Here is an 18,112-nt window from a genome sequence, read left to right as displayed (position 1 = left end):
GTGAGATTTCAGTTGTAAAGAGAAAGACGATGCTACAAAATTGACCAAATACATTGTGTATTTGATTTTTATATGTCTTCTCATTTGCCCGAGGTACATACTTATTGCCTGACAACAAGAATGAAATCAAGAACCTGATGGACATGGAATTTGAGATGGGAAGATGCCTTTATAAACTTTGTGAAATACAGTTTGATCTCCATAATTAATAGCTGTGTTGAATAACTTTTCATGCTACATTTAGATGAGCACTTCTTTGCAATTGAAACCTCCTCTACTACCTGTACCGCTCACTGAAAGTGTTTTACTGGCTCTATTTCAGATTTTATGACTGTCAAGAATTTCTTCTTTCATCTGATCATTTTGGTCCTCTCAATATGTGTCGCTGTGTTTGCAAGGTATGGTAATTCTGAGATTTCTGAAGGTGGATTTTGACCGTGAGTTTTGTGACTTGCTCTTTGACCATCAGTGGGGTGTGTTTATTGTTGAACAGGTGGTTTCTTGGAGGAGTGGTTGCTGCCTTACTCATGACTATGCTGGTGTTTGCAGCTGTGCTGCGTAAGTGATATTTCGTACAGACCACCCTTGGAAAGGTTTTTATTTAAAAACAGGCTTTTGGAGAAGTTGAATTCTAATTCACAATCTTTTTTTTTTCCCCTTTAAACAGACACAGCAAAATCTGCGTATCCCTGCTTTATTAAATCTCACAATATCTTGGACCATGTACAATCTGAGGTAGGACAGCAATTTGCAAATATTTTAGTTTGGGACCACTGGTAATTTAATTCCAAAAGGATAGGGATTGCAGGAGATGAGCAGTAGAGTAGAGTACTTGAATCCCAAACATGGCTTATGAGTTTGAGCTCCCGGATTTACCAGTTATTCCATTCTGTTGTTACTGTTGGCAACAAGTTCAATTATTGATGAGAAACTAGAAGCAGTGAGTGAGCAATGGGCTTGTGAATGGCCCACGTACATAAGTCAATCAATGGTAACCAAGTGGCTACCATGCAACTACTGTCAATTGTCATAAAATCCCAGCTGGTTCACTAATTCCTTTCAGGGAAGGAAAAAGTCCTTTCCCATTTTGCCTTTCCCAGACATGTGACTTCAGACCCAGTAATATGGTTGACTGACCTCGGGTCAAAAAATGTTGGCCTAGCCATTGATGCTCACATCCCATTGAATGAAAACAGAAATGGGGCCAAAGTGATTAAAAGAAATGGCCATGTTGGCCTTTTTCTCAAGGGGACCAGATGGCCTTCCCTCCTTCATAATGTTAGACGTGGGGCTGTTGCTGATGGTTGAACAATGTTCAGCACCATTTGTGGCTCATCAGACACTGAAATGATCCAAGTTCAAATGCAACAAGACCTGGACAACATCACAGTTTGGGCTGACAAGTGGAAAGTAACATTCACACTACACAAGCCAAATAATGGCCAATGCTAATTAAAGAATCTAACTGTTGCTTCTCGCCATTAAGTGGTATTACGATTCCAAATCCCCTACTATCAACATCCCAGGGTCACCATTAACCAGAAACTGAATTGGACTAGCCATTTAAATATTGTGACCCCAAAAAAGAACAGGTCAGAGATCAGGAATCCTGCAGTGCATAACTCAGCTCCTGATTCTTAAAGCCTGTTCAACATCAGGGGCATGATAGAATATACCACTACCCTGCTCTCCATTCTCTCTTGCTCTCTACTCCTCCCCAACCACCTGTCCTTCAACCCCCATTTATCTGGATGGGCTCAGCTCTAACAATACTAAAGACACTCAAAACCATATTGGTTAAAGCAGCCCAATTTATTGGTATCTCATCCACCAACTTCCACACTTATGTACTTCACTCCGTGGCAGCAGTGTGTGCCATCAATGTGATGCATTGGTATAACTCACCGAGGGTCCTCAGACAGCATCTTCCAAACCCATGACCAATTCCATCTAAAAGAAGAAGAGTACCAGATACAGGAAGTATTACCTCCACGTTCCTCTCCAAGCCACTCACCAATCTGACTTGGAAAAATGTTCCTTTAGTGTCAGTGGGTCAAAACTTTAGAATTTCCTACACTCTGAAGATTGCAGCAGTTCAACAAGGCAACTCACTATTACCCACTCTTGGGCATTTAGGGATAGGCAATAAATGCTGATTCAGCTCACTCCCAAAAGAAACAAGGCTGTGGTAATTACATTTATAGCTGGATAGAACTCTGAGCAGTGGCAATTCCTGGCTTAAAATTGAAGTCGCGGTTTTGAAAGTGAATCTTTCAGTGAAACTTAAGTGGATCAGATTGTCCCATTAAACTCAATGTGAGAATCGTACTTGCATTCTCATCCCCCATCAGCAAGTTAAATTAAAGCATTAAGAATAAACACTGTACCTTCCTTTATTCCTCCATTCATAAATAAAATGACCATTAAAATAAATTTCTAAAAATACGAATATAAAAGGAATGAGGATAGTGGGGAGTGTAGTGTTTACGTATATGAGAATTATGCAGAGCTAAAACAGTTCAATTATGAGGACACATTGCAGAGACTAGGTTTAGATCCCCTGAACAGAGATGATTAAGAGATAATCTAACTGTTTCAGTTATGATAATTAAAGGAGTTGACAGACACTCCTGAACAAAATGGAATATTCTTAAATGAGAGCTCAGGTCTCTGTGATATTACAATCACTTCACAGAAGGAGTTGTGGAAATCAGGAAGTGTCCCCCCCACCTTATTGTCGCGGCCATTTCAAAACTGGCATTGCTCAATTTTTCCTGAAGAAATGCTCTTGCCCGAAACGTCGATTCTCCTGCTCCTTGGATGCTGCTTGACCTGCTGCGCTTTTCCAGCAACACATTTTCAGCATTGCTCAATTTTTGTTCGGCAGAGGTATCAGAGGTTATTGGCTGAATGCCTTGAGGTATATTGGCTAGGTTCCAGTTTTGGCATTTGTTTTGGATTTTAGCAGCATGCCTTGGTAGCAGAGTTAAAGTGGAACTGCTAGGTTTGTGTGGGCCTTCCAGCCAGTGACCAGGATTGGCGCAAAGGTTAACATAGGAATGCCATGTTGTTTTATTGACTCACAAGATATATTTTGTCAAGGGGAAGCTCAACTCAGCATTACAGCACAAAAGGTCTAAAAAGCCAAGTGCTAAAGTTCCCATTGTCACGAGGTACAGTGAAAAGCTTTGTTTGCAAATAGTACAAGCAGATCATGGTACGCAATGATGTACAGACCAAAAAGACTCAGACAGAGGCATACAGGTTATATTGCATAGGGCATGCTCTCGGCAAGTTCTGCGTTAGCAAGATCAGCATTATTTGAGGCTAGAAAGTCCATTCATCTGTCTAATAGCAGCCAGGAAGAAGGCTAGGAGTAGCAGGACCCCTCGTCCTTTTTTTTATTCCTGAAGTGGTACAGTTTCTGCATTAGTAACATCCTCTGCTGTCTGAACAGCCCCCTGAAGTTCTAAAGGTTTAAATATACAAAACGTCACTTAGCAATGATATTATGGTTCGTTATTCTATTTATATATGAATACATCTTGGCAGATGTCCTTTACTTCAGAACAAAATTGAAAGTAAAAATGCTGCAATGATGAAAGTTCTGAATGCCCTCAAATGTACCAAAGTGCAGTATCGAACCAAATATAGGATATGATATTAGGGCAGATGAAATATAAATCAGAAAATTGGAGTAGGAGCAGGCCTTTTGACATATTAAGCCTTCTCTGCCATTAAACATGGCCATGGCTGATCCTGTATCTCAACACCATACTCCAGGTCTGTCCTCCTACTCCTTGAAACCCCTTGAAACCAATCTATTCAGGTTTACCACCCTGAAGAAATTTTTCTTATCTCTGGCTGAAATTACTCACTGCATATTCTCAGTGCTCCCTTGTCTTGTTACTCAATGCATATTCTTTGACAGTGCTTTCCAAAACATGACGAATTGGAAATTACTGCAAGTGATATACAGTTCAATGCTGTATCTCACTCTTGACAGCCGTTTGCATTAGAAGACCTATAAGTTTCAGGAAGAGTAAACAGGGTCATTAATTCGATGTTTGTTTTTGAGTGCATCTTTGGTAAACAGACACATGAAACAGACTCATCCAGATGTGCACACAAATGTGAAATGGCCACCGCCTTTTTGCATACAAAGAATAACAGAATTGCCACAGAACCATCAGGCCTTTTGGCAGTCTGTACTGACTCTTCTTCTTTAAGGGCTTTTGGTGAAGACTGAACTAAAGTCATTGTTTAATTGCTGTGCCATTTCCTTGTTCTCCATTACCGATTAACATGATTCCAAAACCACCAGATCAACTCATGGAACTTGAATTCCATTAACAATTCTGGAAACTGTAATCTCAATCATGTTAACCATAAACTATCATCAGTTGTCATAAAACCCTACTTGGCTCACTAATTTATTTTTGCTGCTCTTGCCTAATCTACATATGTCGCCAAATCTACAGCAATATGTTAGATTCTTAATTATCTTCTTAAATGGCTAAGCTGCTTCAAGGGAAATTAGGGATGAGCAATAGATTCTAAAAAAAGAATAAATGACAAAAATAGACAGGGCAAGGACACCTTTGTCACAGTCATATAAAATATTATGTAATAGAAAAGTAAGGTCCTACATTAATTGTCGTTTTTATTGAACTAATCTGTGTTTTTTTTTAAAGGAAATCAGAACAAAACAAGACTGAGGTAAATTTTAATAGCATTTTATTTATTTTCTAGGCAAATAGATCTTGCTAAGATGTATCTAAGATGTTTTTAGTGTTTCAGAGGTGTTTTTTCTCAGCAACTAATTCCAAAGCTTGTGTATAATAAGGTAAAGAGTAATTTTGTTTTTCTTATGGTTGGTAATGGACAGAGTTAATCAAAAACGAAGAAAGTTTGCAAAAAAAGGTATATTTTCTGTGCTATATGGACAACACCACCAGCAAAGATGGTGAACTTATAGTGGAGAGGTGGAGAAAAAGATCACAGACAGTAACAAAATGAGTATTATTACATCATCTACCTGTATTTCATGCTGCTGTGTTATATAAAGGTTCTGAAAGGGTTATTGTTGGAGAATGCATTAAGCACAAATCCAATTTGATAACCACATAAGGACTTGGGCAGAGAAATGGTGGAACGTCTTTGGATCTTGAAGAGGTCAGACGTGTTATCTCATGATTCCTCATAGCCTCAAATACAATGTCTAACTTACTAATGTAACTTGTCCAGATCTTGCTGCATGAGAGCTACTAAATACAAGATCCAGATTTGGGCTGAAAAGTGGTAAGTAACATTTGCACCATATAAATCCCAGATAATGACCATTTCCAATAAGCGGCAATCTAATCACTGCTCCTTGACAATCAATGGTGCTACCAACTGGACTAGTGACATAAATACAGGGGCTAAGAGGAGATCAGAGAGTAGGAATACTGCAGCAAGTAACTCACCACTTAACTCATCAAAGCTTGTCCATCATCATGCAAGTCGTGAGTGTGAGGAATACTCTCCACTTGCCTGGATGAGTGCAGCTCCAACAATACTCAAGAAGCTTTGCACCATCCAGGACAAAGTAATCCATTTGATTGGTACCACATCCACAAGCATTCACTGCCTCCACCACCAATACTCAGAAGCAGCAATCTGTACCATGTATAGGATTTACTACATAAGTTCACCAAAGATCCTCAGGCAGTCCCTTCCAAATCCACAACCACGCCCACCTAGAAGGACAAGGGCGACAGACGTATGGGAACACCACATTTGCAGGTTTCCCCTCTAAGCCACTCACCAGCTTGACTGGAATTTATACCAGTTTTCCTTCACTGTTGCTTGGGCGGTATCCTGGAAGTCCCTCCCATTGGTGTTGTAGCTCTACCTACAGCAGACGGACCTGCAGCGGTTCAAGAAGGCAGCTCACTACTATCTCAAGGATGGGCAGTAAATGCTTGTACAGTTAGTGACGTCACATCTCATGTGTCAACCAAAAATAAATTCAGTAAACTACATCTTGTTTAAGACAAGACCTTCTTCCCGTTAGACTCATGAATGGGTTTCCTGTACCACTTTAAATCAATTATGTCCTTAGACACAGTCAAGAAAATCATGGGGGTGGCAGCAAAATACTGGAACCTGCCAAGCTAGTAGTGGTGAGCATCACACAACATACTCCACTGAATCCCATTGAAACCAATAGGATTGGATACCAGGTGGTGAGCTGGACAGGTGGATACTTTCTACCTTCACCTTTCCATTTGGTCTTTGGAATGGTGCTGGCTAGAAGCAAGTTCAAATCGACAGACACCCCCCTACTGTTGTGTCGAAAGTGAAGGGGAAATCTTCAAAAAGCAAATAGGAGAGCAAAGAGGGAGCATGAGAAACACTGACAGGTAAGATTAGAGAGGTATTTTATGAATATAGTGGAGGAAGAGGATAACCAGGGAAAGAGTAGGAGATGTTCGGGACCAAGGGGACAATCTTGTGCATGGAACCAGGGGACATTGATAGGGGGTCTGCCTTCACTTTGGAGAAGGAGGGTGTAGGTACAGAATTCCAGAAGCAGGACTATGAGATTCTTGAGCAATTTGACATCAGGACACAGGTTCTGATCCGCTATCTGGTCAGTAGAGGATGGTAGAGCTAGATCAGGGAATTACATATTCATGAATCTCACATCAGTGTAGGAAAATTGTTGGGGAAAATTGAAGGAAAGAATTCATCTTCATTTGGAGAGGAAAGGTTTGATCAGAAGTAGTCAGCATGGCTTTGTCAGTGGGAGGTCCTGGCAAACAAATTTAATTGAATTTTTTCAGAAGATGATCAAGTTTGTAGATGGTAGTGCAGTTTATATGGATTTCAACAAAGCCTTTAACAAGATTCCATGTGGGAAACTGATAAAGAAGGTAAAAACACATGTAAGCCAAGATAACTTGGCAAGCTATATCCAAACTTCACTGACTGGTAGGAGACAGAAAGTGATGATAGAATGTTGTTTGTGTGACTGGAATAGAACGGCAGGAGGCTGGAAGAACACAGCAAGCCAGGCAACATCAAAAGGTAAACCTTCTTCAGGTCTATAAGATATATACAGTAAATGATAAAGATGACAACGTGAAAATGAGAAAAGTAAATTTGGGTGACACAATGATTGGCCAGCTGACTTTGTGAAGAAGGTCTGAGATTACAGGATTGATCAGATGGGCAGACTGGTTCCAGATGGACCTGCACATCCACTAATATCATTTATTGTATCCGTTGCTCCCGATGTGGTCTCCTCTACATTGGGGAGACTGGGCGCCTCCTAGCAGAGCGCTTTAGGGAACATCTCCGAGACACCCGCACCAATCAACCAAACCGCCCCGTGGCCCAACATTTCAACTCCCCCTCCCACTCTGCCAAAGACATGGAGGTCCTGGGCCTCCTTCACCGCCGCTCCCTCACCACCAGACGCCTGGAGGAAGAACACCTCATCTTCCGCCTCGGAACACTTCAACCCCAGGGCATCAATGTGGACTTCAACAGCTTCCTCATTTCCCCTTCCCCCACCTCATCCTAGTTTCAAACTTCCAGCTCAGTTACTGTCTCCTTGACTTGTCAGACCTGCCTATCTTCTTTTCCACCTATCCACTCCACCCTCTCCTCCTTGACCTATCACCTTTATCTCCTCCCCCACTCACCCATTGTACTCTATGCTACTCTCTCCCCACCCCCACCCTCCTCTAGCTTATCTCTCCATGCTTCAGGCTCACTGCCTTTATTCCTGATGAAGGGCTTTTGCCCGAAACGTTGATTTCGCTGCTCGTTGGATGCTGCCTGAACTGCTGTGCTCTTCCAGCACCACTAATCCAGTATTTGATTTTCAGCATCTGCAAACATTGTTTTTACCTTGTAAAAGTCAAGTTGCCAGTCCTACCAGACCAGAGGGCTACTTTCTAATTACAGAGAGACAACTGGAACTGTTTTAACCTGAGGGTCACCACAACTCAGGTGGGGGTGGGTGGGGGAGGTTCAGGAGGAGAGTCCTCTACAGTAACCTCAGCTGGTATAGGAACTGACCCATACTTTTAACATTACTCTGTATTGCAAGCCAGTTATTTAGCCAACTGCACTACCCTACACCCTTTTGGCCAAAAGTGGGAGTAGTGTAGATTTAGTTTTTATCATCAGTGTAGACACAATGGGCTGGAGGGTCCCTTCTGTACAGCATGATTCCTTGAAGCCCACTATACTTGTGTCAGAAGCAAAGACAACATTACTGTTGACTTTGAAATGCAGTCATTTAAGTGTAATCTACTTGATGCAGAACACTGTGAACAGAGGCCTGGCCAAAGGTCACCCTCTCCATGTCTCTCTTCTGGGCTCTGGTGGTTTTCCTTGGGAGGGGAGGAACTCAAAGAGAATGTTTCATTTAAAATAGGAAATAACCCTGCAGTTTTGTTGATTGCACTAACGTTCCCAGTAGCCTCATTATTTGAAGTCCGTTTCATTGTCTAAGCATTGAGAATTATTTGTTCCTTTTGAGTCTTTACTACAGTTCAATCATTTTTAATATGCATTAAAACCTACAAGTTCTCGTGAAACTAATTCAGAAGGGTTCTGCAGCATGACCTTTGCTTACTTTCTGTTAATTAATTAGTGAGGTCTCGTCTTATTAAGCAACATTTTGCAAGAATGAATTTAGGATTATATTTTCTGTTGGAAAAGACCCTTCAATCCAACTCATTCATGCTGACCAGATATCCTAAATTAATCAAGTCCCATTTGCCAGTACTTGGCCCACATCCCTCTCAATCCTTCCAATTCATATACCCAGCCAGATGTCTTTTAAATGCTGTAAATGTACTGGTGTTATGACATAGTGGTGAACCCCTCTATTAATAAAACAAGCGCTCAGAAAAGCTCACCTCACACTGTAATCTGTTAAAATACGAGTGTCAGAGAAGTCCCAAATTCCACAATTTGAAGAAAATAACATCAATTTATTTTATAAGCCTAAAAGTGAACATTAAACAACAACTATTCACAATTCTTAAGCCCTCCTTTCTCTTAACTGCTTATTACCTGCCTCTAATTCTATAACAATATGCTTTTCCAATAAGACACTTATTGAAATTACATCAACTTAATTTCCAAACCATATACCTGCTGTTGTCTTTGGTCTCTGTCTTCTTCCGGCCGAAGATCCCCTGAGTCATCTTTCTTTTTACTGAAAGTATGGTTCTTATGAAAAGGTACTTGTGACAGAGAGTGTTTCCTAATTTTTTGGGTCTCTCTTGATGGGAGCTGGTGTCTCTCTAATTTTCAAAATGTCGGCATTTTATATTCCCAACATCAGATTGTCACATTTGGTTCAATGTTGGCAAAACAATAAATTCAAATTCAATTGGGTTTTAGTATCCTGGGACATAATTTAAACTGGTTAAATTTGAAGTGTTGTCAAAACAGCAACCAAAGCTCAGGTATCCATTTCACAGTCAAATGTTACGCACTTTCAATTTTCCAGTAAATTCTGGGACTGCCATCTAGCTATATACATAGGTGCTTGTAATCTCTCAGTTCAGAATAGCATTCACCCTCTCTTAAAAGTACAGTACACACCTTCAACTTCATAATACCAGCCTTCATCAATTCCTCTGGCAGCTCATTCCATAAATGCACCACCCTCTGCGTGAAATATTTTCCCTTGGGTCCCTTTTAAATCTTCCCTCTCTTATCCTAAATCTACACCCTCTTGTCCTGGACTCCCCCACCCCAGGGAAAAGACTTTTTCTATTTCCCCTACCCATGCCACTCATGATGTTACAAACCTCTATAAGGTCACCCCTCAGCCTCCAAAGTTCCAGGGAAAACAGCCCCAACCTATTCAGCCCCTCTCCACAGGTCAAATCCTCCAGCTCCGGCAACATCCTTGTAAATCTTTTCTGAACCCTTTCAAGTTTCACAGCATCCTTCTCACAGGAGGGAGACCAGAATTGCACACAATATTCCAAAAGTGGCCTAACCAATGACCTATACAGCCACAGCATGACCTCCCAACACCCATATTCTCAAAGGTCTTCTTCACTATCCTGTCTACCTGAGACTCCACTTGCAAGGAACTATGAACCTGCACTCCAAGGTCTCTTTGTTCAGCAACAGTCCCCAGGACTTTACCATTAGGTAGATAAATCCTGCCCTGATTTGCCTTTCCAAAATGCAGCACCCCACCTCTTCTTTTGTTTTAGTTAGTTATTTAACATGGTAGTTAATCATGGACATAATCGCATCTCCCAACAGACTTTCTTCAACAGAAGTTTTTACACAAAAGAAAAAATGGGGAAAATGGGGAAAAAAGCAAACCAAGCTAAAGGAAGCATTTTGAATCATTTTAAACCATACAGCAAAACAAAGCTTCTACCTATTTTTAAACTCAAAATTCCCATCCTTTGAGCTGAACTGAAAACTTACTTTTGAACTGAGATCTTAACAAAAAAGCTCACCTATCCAGAATTTTTCTGAACTGAAACCAAGCCCAATGACTTAGATGTTTACTCAACCTGTGGTGAGCACCACAGTATAAAGCTTTTTCCATTAAGACCACAGGGTGTGCAGTCATCTGCTCCTTGAAACATACTGGAATAAGTCACTTTTTGGAAAGACTGATTTTTTTTTTAAAGAAACCGTTCAGAAAAGTAACCAACTCCCATATGCCACTATTTTTTGATATCTAAATGCCAAAATGGTATTAATTTCGATACAAATTATGCATCTCTCAGCACACTATATAGGTCTGTGTGAAGATACGCTGAACGTTGAGAAAAGAGTACACAAATTTTATGTGAAATTGGTGAAATAATCGCGCAAATGTTAAAATATGATCCTAATTAATGTTTGGCCGGACACATCACAGCCAAATCCATCAATTGCTCAAGTATATAGTTAATTCCCATGAAGTCTATGATTGGTTGAGCAAACCGTTTGGTGATTACATTTTATAACCATTGTGTAGAAGATGTAGAAGTTTTAATACATATACAAACAGATTCAAAAACAGCTTCTTTCAACCTGCTGTCAGACTTTTGAATGGACCTCCCAAATGTTAATTCTGATCTCTTTTACTCTCTGCATCTCCTTGGTTGCTGTCACTCTGTATTCTGCACTCTCTTCTGCTGCCCTGATGCACTTTGTATAATACCAACTGCCTATACAGCACACAAACAACACCTCTCATTGCATCTTGGTGTGTGACAATAAATCAAACTCAAAAAATGACTTTATTTTGCCAAAGATGGAAGTCAGTCAAATTAAAACTTGAATTCTTTTTACCAAATCCGATTTTAAATGGGGTGTGACTGAATGTGAAGTGTCCTTCTCTCTCAAATAGACTGTTTGAAAGTTTTATAATATTACAGTACCCTGGGCAGACGTAAACAAGATGATTGTAACTTTTTTTTTTGCTTGAAACAGAATTTGAAGAACAATTACATATGAACTGCTTCATAGCAGCACTAGGGATGAAGTTGGAAAAGTCTTGACAATTTTGACAAGTGGGAAGCACATCACGTTGAACTGTCGGGAGACGCAATGATCCTTTCTCTCTTGATCTTAAGCACGGTTCGTCATTTCACAATTCTAGAGAAAACCAAGTGGTTAAATCATTTCAGAAATCAAGATGCTTTTTTAAAGGAGGATGAAAATGTCAAATGGACTTGAATATAAGAAACTATTCTCTCTTGCCCTTACACATCTAGCTTCAAATGATCTTTAAATCTCACCTCGCTTCATTTCCACACTGAGCCATCTCAATAGTCTCCATGGAGGAATGGCTGATGAAAGACTCTTAAAATGTGGCAGAGACTTATCCTTGGCTAATCCTAGGTGTCCTTGTGTCCATTATCTTTTGACCTCTTTGATATCCAGGTATGTGTTCAGTTGGTGGAGGCCACAAATAATACAAGCAGCATCTCAATTCACGTACATTCAACCATTCTGTCTATGAGATAGTGACTGTTGTGCAGCAAAAGCATTCCTATAATGATGCCACACTAGCTCACTAGGCCTCACTTATGAAAAGAGAGAAAGACAAAGATGCTGGCAGCTGCTACATTATAGATGATGTGAATATTATATTTAAGAGAACTGCATCTCTTTACATCATTGGGCTGGGCTACAGATCCAGCTGTAGCATTTTGTTTGATATCATTCATTCTGCTTTCCTGCTGATCAGTGCCCACATAGAACCAACATCCAGCACCAGTCACTAGGCATATGTGCCTATCCAAGATGATGTTGCCACTTATCAAACTCACTGATGCAAACAGTCCAAGGGCACTTGTTTGGGTTCCAGCCCTTAGGGTGTTATGCCAGGAGAGTTTTAGTCCATGCCCTTTCAAAGTGGGGTCTTTAGGCCACTGTCCCAAACTTTATTGCACCAGCTTAGAGAGCTTTGGACAGTGAAGTTGCTCAAGATTAAACTCAACAAAAGCCACTGCATCTCTTGCCAAAGGCACATTCCAGAAGGAAGTGCACAACAGTTTCTTCCCAATCACAGCCATCTCAAGAGCACTGCATTCAGAGTTCTCACATCTCCAGCTAACCTCCTTAAAGCATTCACCACTGTACCTCCCAACAGAGGTGGGGAGTAATAGGGCCTTGGTAGCATCCAACATTACTAATGGACTCCAGTGATATGTTTGCTTCAGCTAGTCATGGCCATGGAACTCTCCTGCTGAACATAGAATCCCTACAGCACAGATAAAGGCCATTCAGCCCATTAAGTCTGCAACGACCCTCTTAAGAGATGCCCACTCTATCCCTGTAACACCACAGTTACCATTACTAATCCACCGAACCTATATATCTCTGGACACTACAGGCATGGCCAATCCATCTCAGCTGCACAGCTTTAGACTGTGGAAGTAAACCACAGCATTAGGCAGAAACACATGCAGACTCAGGGAGAGCATTCAAACTCAACACAGACTGTCGTCCAAGATCGGAATCAAACCAGGGTCCCTGGTACTGTGGTGCAGTGCTAACCACAGAGCCACTGAATGCAGGCATTGAATTCAAGTTTGGTGGAAAACATAATTGTTTGTTTGTAAGAGTGGATAAGTAGTGCCAGCATTGTCCAGATTCTGAAGACGTTAACTGCCACTCTGAGCTTGGCATGAAAAGTGAAAGAGCAAACAGGGAGAGAAACCTCCTTCACACATCTTCACTAATCTTCCTGTCACAGAATCTTTTCTCGACACAGCATGGGTCATCGTAACCACAAAAACACCTGCTGGAGACCAAGTGCAGTTTTCACTGTGAGAAGGGTTTCCTCCATTTTGTGTGGCATCCCCACTGATTGGAACAGATAGAGAACTGATCCATCAGCTTTAAAGTGGGAATCCATGAGGGACACTGGGCAATATTTTGTACATTGGGGCTTTTCAAGTTTGGTTAACACAACGAGTTTCTAAATTTCCAACGTCTGAGTTATTACTTTGGAACCAGATAGACGTATCCCTGCTAATCAATTGATTATTTGAACATGCTAAATATGAACAATGGAATTTGTTTGACTACTGAAAGATATCATTTAAGAATAAGCAAACACAATATGCTATTAATGTTACTGATAAGCATATTAATGTCTATTTGCATTTGCTTCTCTTTTTCTTTCGCTATAAATCTGTAATAAATTGCTTAAAACTGACCTCGATAATGCCCTTCAAGATTTGTGCCATCAATTAAAAGCAGATTTGATGATCAATTCACCAGGGCTGTAATACAGCTGCAATTTTTCAAGTTTTATTTAGAATGGATTTATTTGCTCAACTGTAATAGAAGATTGTTTTTCCCTCTCACCTCAAATCAATTTGATTTATTCTCTTAACCTTCATATGGAATTAATGATCACTGTTTAAAAATGAAGGGTTGTCCTCTTAAGACAGAGATAGAAAGATTTTTTTTCCTAACGAGCTGTCATGACGCTTTGTAGCTCTCTTCCTCAAAAGTAGTGGAGGTAGAATCTATGAACATTTTCTGAAAAAGGTATTAATGGATTCTTGATAGTGTTATGGACTAGGCCAGGCCACTCAAAACATTCTTAAGCAGGCAGCCCCAGATCATAACTTTACAGTTTTGTTTGGTAAATATACAGTGAAAATTACCCGGAGTGTGGTAGCCAGGTTGACCAGGTTTTAAAACAGACAAAAATGTATTCCCAAGATTACACAATGAAACACAAAGAACAGAAGAACCCCGACAGAACTCAGTCTATCCAAACTAGACTTAATTAAGTTAAAAATCACACAACACCAGGTTATAGTCCAACAGGATTAATTGGAAGCACACTAGCTTTCGGAGCGACGCTCCTTCATCAGGTGGTTGGAGCATCGCTCCGAAAGCTAGTGTGCTTCCAATTAAACCTGTTGGACTATAACCTAGTGTTGTGTGATTTTTAACTTTGTACACCCCAGTCCAACACCGGCATCTCCAAATCAAGACTTAATTAAGCTATTCTGAATATACGCAACAGCCCCAATAAGCAAACCCCCTTAAAAACAGTGAAGATGAAGTTAGAAGGGCAGAAGGAGAGAGAGTTTTTCGCAACCCGTTCCCACACAGCTGAACCTCTAACTAGTTCTGGACTGAACTGCTCAGCGAGAGAGCTGACCACTCTCCTTTCATTATACAGGTCACTTCTAAAACATGATCACTTTGTCCTGAAGTCTCATTTGTTTACATATAAACAAAAGGTCTCAAAATCCTTTTCATCTCTGTCCCAAACCAGATTGATTGGAACCAGGAGCTGTTTATGACCCCTCTGAAAAAAAACCAAGGACACAGTATCCTTGAGAAAAGGAACAGCTTTGTGACAATTGGAAAAAGGAGATGAAAGATCACCATGAGTATGCAGGAATATGAAGCTGAATTAAAGTCAGACCAACTAGAATGTTACTAATGGGTAGATCAGAGTTGAAGAGTCATAGAGATATACATCACGGAAACAGACCCTTCGGTCTGACCCATCCATGCCGATCAGATATCCCATCCCAATCTAGTCGTACCTGCCGGCACCCGGGCCATATCCCTCCAAGCCCTTCCTATTCATATAGCCATCCAGATGCCTTTTAAATGTTGCAATTGTACTCGCCTCCGCCACTTCCTCTGGCAGCTCATTCCATACACGTACCACTCTCTGTGTGAAAATGTTGCCCCTTAGTTCTCTTTCATATCTTTCCCCTCTCACCCTAAACCTAGTTCTGGACTCCTCAACCCCAGGAAAAAGACTTTGCGTATTTAACCTATTCATGCGCCTCATACTTTTGTAAACCTCTATAAGGTCACCCGTCAGCCTCCATCGCTTCAGGGAAAACAGCCCCAGCCTGTTCAGCCTCTCCCTATAGCTCAAATCCTCTAACCCTGGCAACATCCTTGTCAATCTTTTCTGAACCCTTTCAAGTTTCACAACATCCTTCCGATAGGAAGGAGACCAGAATTGCATGCAATATTCCAACAGTGGCCTAACCAATGTCCTGTACAGCCGCAACATGACCTCCCAACTCCTGTACTCAATACTCTGACCAATAAAGGAAAGCATACCAAACGCTGCCTTCACTATCCTATCTACCTGCGACTCCACTTTCGAGGAGCTATGAACTTGCACTCCAAGGTCTCTTTGTTCAGCAACACTCCCTAGGACCTTACCATTAAGTGTATAAGTTCTGCTAAGATTTGCTTTCCCAAAATGCAGCACCTCACATTTATCTGAATTAAACTCCATCTGCCACTCCTCAGCCCATTGGCCCATCTGGTCCACATTCTGTTGTAATCTGAGGTAACCCTCTTCGCTGTCCACTACACCTCCAATTTTGGTGTCATCTGCAAACTTACTAACTGTACCTCTCATGCTCACATCCAAATCATTTATGTAAATGACAAAATGTAGAGGGCCCAGCACCGACCCTTGTGGCACTCCACTGGTCACAGGCCTCCAGTCTGAAAAACAACCCTCCACCACCACCCTCTGTCTTCTACCTTTGAGCCAGTTCTGTATCTAAATGGCTAATTCTCCCTGTATTCCGTGAGATCTAACCTTGCTAATCAGTCTCCCATGGGGAACCTTGTCGAACGCCTTATTGAAGTCCATATAGATCACATCTACTGCTCTGCCCTCATCAATCCTCTTTGTTACTTCCTCAAAAAACTCAATCAAGTTTGTGAGACATGATTTCCCATGCACAAAGCCATGTTGACTATCCGTAATCAGTCCTTACCTTTCCAAATACATGTACATCCTGTCCCCCAGGGTTCCCTCCAACAAATGGCCCACTACTGAGGTCAGGCTCACCGGTCTATAGTTCCCTGGCTTGTCCTTACCACCTTTCTTAAACAATGGCACCACGTTAGCCAACCTCCAGTCTTCTGGCACCTTACCTGTGACTATCGATGATACAAATATCTCAGCAAGAGGCCCAGAACTCACTTTCCTAGCTTCCCACAGAGTTCTCAGGTATACCTGGTCAGGTCCTGGGGATTTATCCACCTTGACCCTTTTCAAGACATCCAGCAATTCCTCCTCTGTAATATGGACATTTTGCAAGATGTCACCATCTATTTCCCTACAGTCTATATCTTCCATATCCTTTTCCACCATAAATACTGATGCAAAATACAATACTCCACCTCTTAATTTGTACGTTCACATGTCCACCTTGACAAATGCCCAGATTTTTGAAGACCAAGAATTAAGTTTAATGAAAGTCCAGAATATAATAAATGTTGAAGACTTAAATGTTTTGAGTTTTCATTTCAAAATAAAACAACAATAAAAATGTTAACCATTTCTGTGCAACTTTCTAATGAACAGATTATGAAAGTACTGAATGTATTAAAAATATGTAAATGAAGAATTTTTCATTCACTGTTTCACTGCATTATGTAATATTGTCTGCTATTCCTATCTGTATGCAACAAAGTACTTTATCAGAAGTAATAGAATCAAGTTGCAGAAATGTAGTTAAGAAACTGATCAGTCACAATCTGATTGAATTGTGGAACAGATTTGAGGGGATGAATACGCATTTCTGTTCCAATACTCCATGACAACGACAGCATTACAACTATATTTATAACCTCATTTAACAAAAGGAAGTGTAGCAAAGTTCAGTACTGGACTGCTTGAAAGTATGGTGGCTTTGTGGTTAGACACCGCTACCTCACAGCCTAAGGGACCCAGGTTCAATTCTAACCTCAGGTGACTATGTGGCTTTCCTTACACATTCCAAAAAAAAATGTGCCGATGAGGTAAATTGGACATGCTATATTGCCCATAGTGTTAGGTGCTCCAGTCAGGGGTAAGCATAGTGTCATGTGACTCGGTGGGTTATTCTCCAGAGGATTGGTGTGGACTTGTTGGGCAGAAAGGCCTGTTTCCACGCTGTAAGGGAATCTAAACGAATCAAAATTTGACACAGTGAGAGAAGGTGATATTTGATCTAATGATCACAGATTTAGACACCTTTGCAGGTTTTCAGAACCATTTATACCAATGAACACATGTCAACAAACCAGAGACAGCTGGGGAGAGTGCCAAGAAAGTCAACTTTGCATAAAAGTATAATCGAAGTACAGGGATCCTGGAGAACAAGCTGGAGTTTTTGCAGGGATACAATCTCATAAGCTGAATGGTACCCTTCGAAAATTTTAAGAAAGGCCATATGTGGCCCAGGTGCTAAACGAATCAGCAGCACATTGGCTCTGGTGCGGTCAGTTCGAATCACACTTGAAGCAGACTGAAAGAAATGTCATCACCAGTTCTGAAGAATTGAATGGGACAAAAATACACTAAATTGCATTCACAACTACTGTAGGTTTTCAACATAAGACATTCAAGTTATAAAATTGACGCACTACTTACTGTGAGAAGTGAGCATCAGCAAGCTGGCTAGCCACATCCCATGCCCAAATAGGCCGGTTTTCAAGGTGCTGCGAGCCAAACAGCAACCGTTGTCAGAAACCTGCAACTCAAGGGAGGTCAGGAAATCAGCCTCCAAAGTGGTGACTGCTGGCGCCGATCGGTTCGTTTGGATTCTGGAATCTCAGAGCGTCTCGCTGGCGATTC

The 18,112-nt window shown here is 41.0% G+C and overlaps 1 protein-coding gene across 3 annotated transcripts in view; it reads left to right on the top strand.

Moving 5' to 3' along the window:
- The window catches only part of tmem71 (transmembrane protein 71), a 52,102-nt gene extending 37,783 nt beyond the window's left edge, over positions 1-14,319 (top strand). For all 3 annotated transcript variants that reach the window (XM_072570126.1, XM_072570127.1, XM_072570128.1), the window contains 5 exons: positions 323-398; positions 494-558; positions 668-735; positions 4,695-4,719; positions 11,464-14,319. In XM_072570126.1, the coding sequence (XP_072426227.1) occupies positions 323-398; positions 494-558; positions 668-735; positions 4,695-4,718 (233 nt within the window). In that variant the 3' untranslated portion in view covers position 4,719; positions 11,464-14,319. The remainder of the gene's footprint in view (positions 1-322; positions 399-493; positions 559-667; positions 736-4,694; positions 4,720-11,463) is intronic.
- The last annotated feature ends 3,793 nt before the right edge of the window (positions 14,320-18,112 follow it).

Source organism: Chiloscyllium punctatum, chromosome 5 (genome assembly GCF_047496795.1).
Source record: "Chiloscyllium punctatum isolate Juve2018m chromosome 5, sChiPun1.3, whole genome shotgun sequence".
NCBI classification, from domain to species: Eukaryota; Metazoa; Chordata; class Chondrichthyes; order Orectolobiformes; family Hemiscylliidae; genus Chiloscyllium; species Chiloscyllium punctatum.
This window is presented reverse-complemented; position numbering and strand designations above follow the sequence as displayed.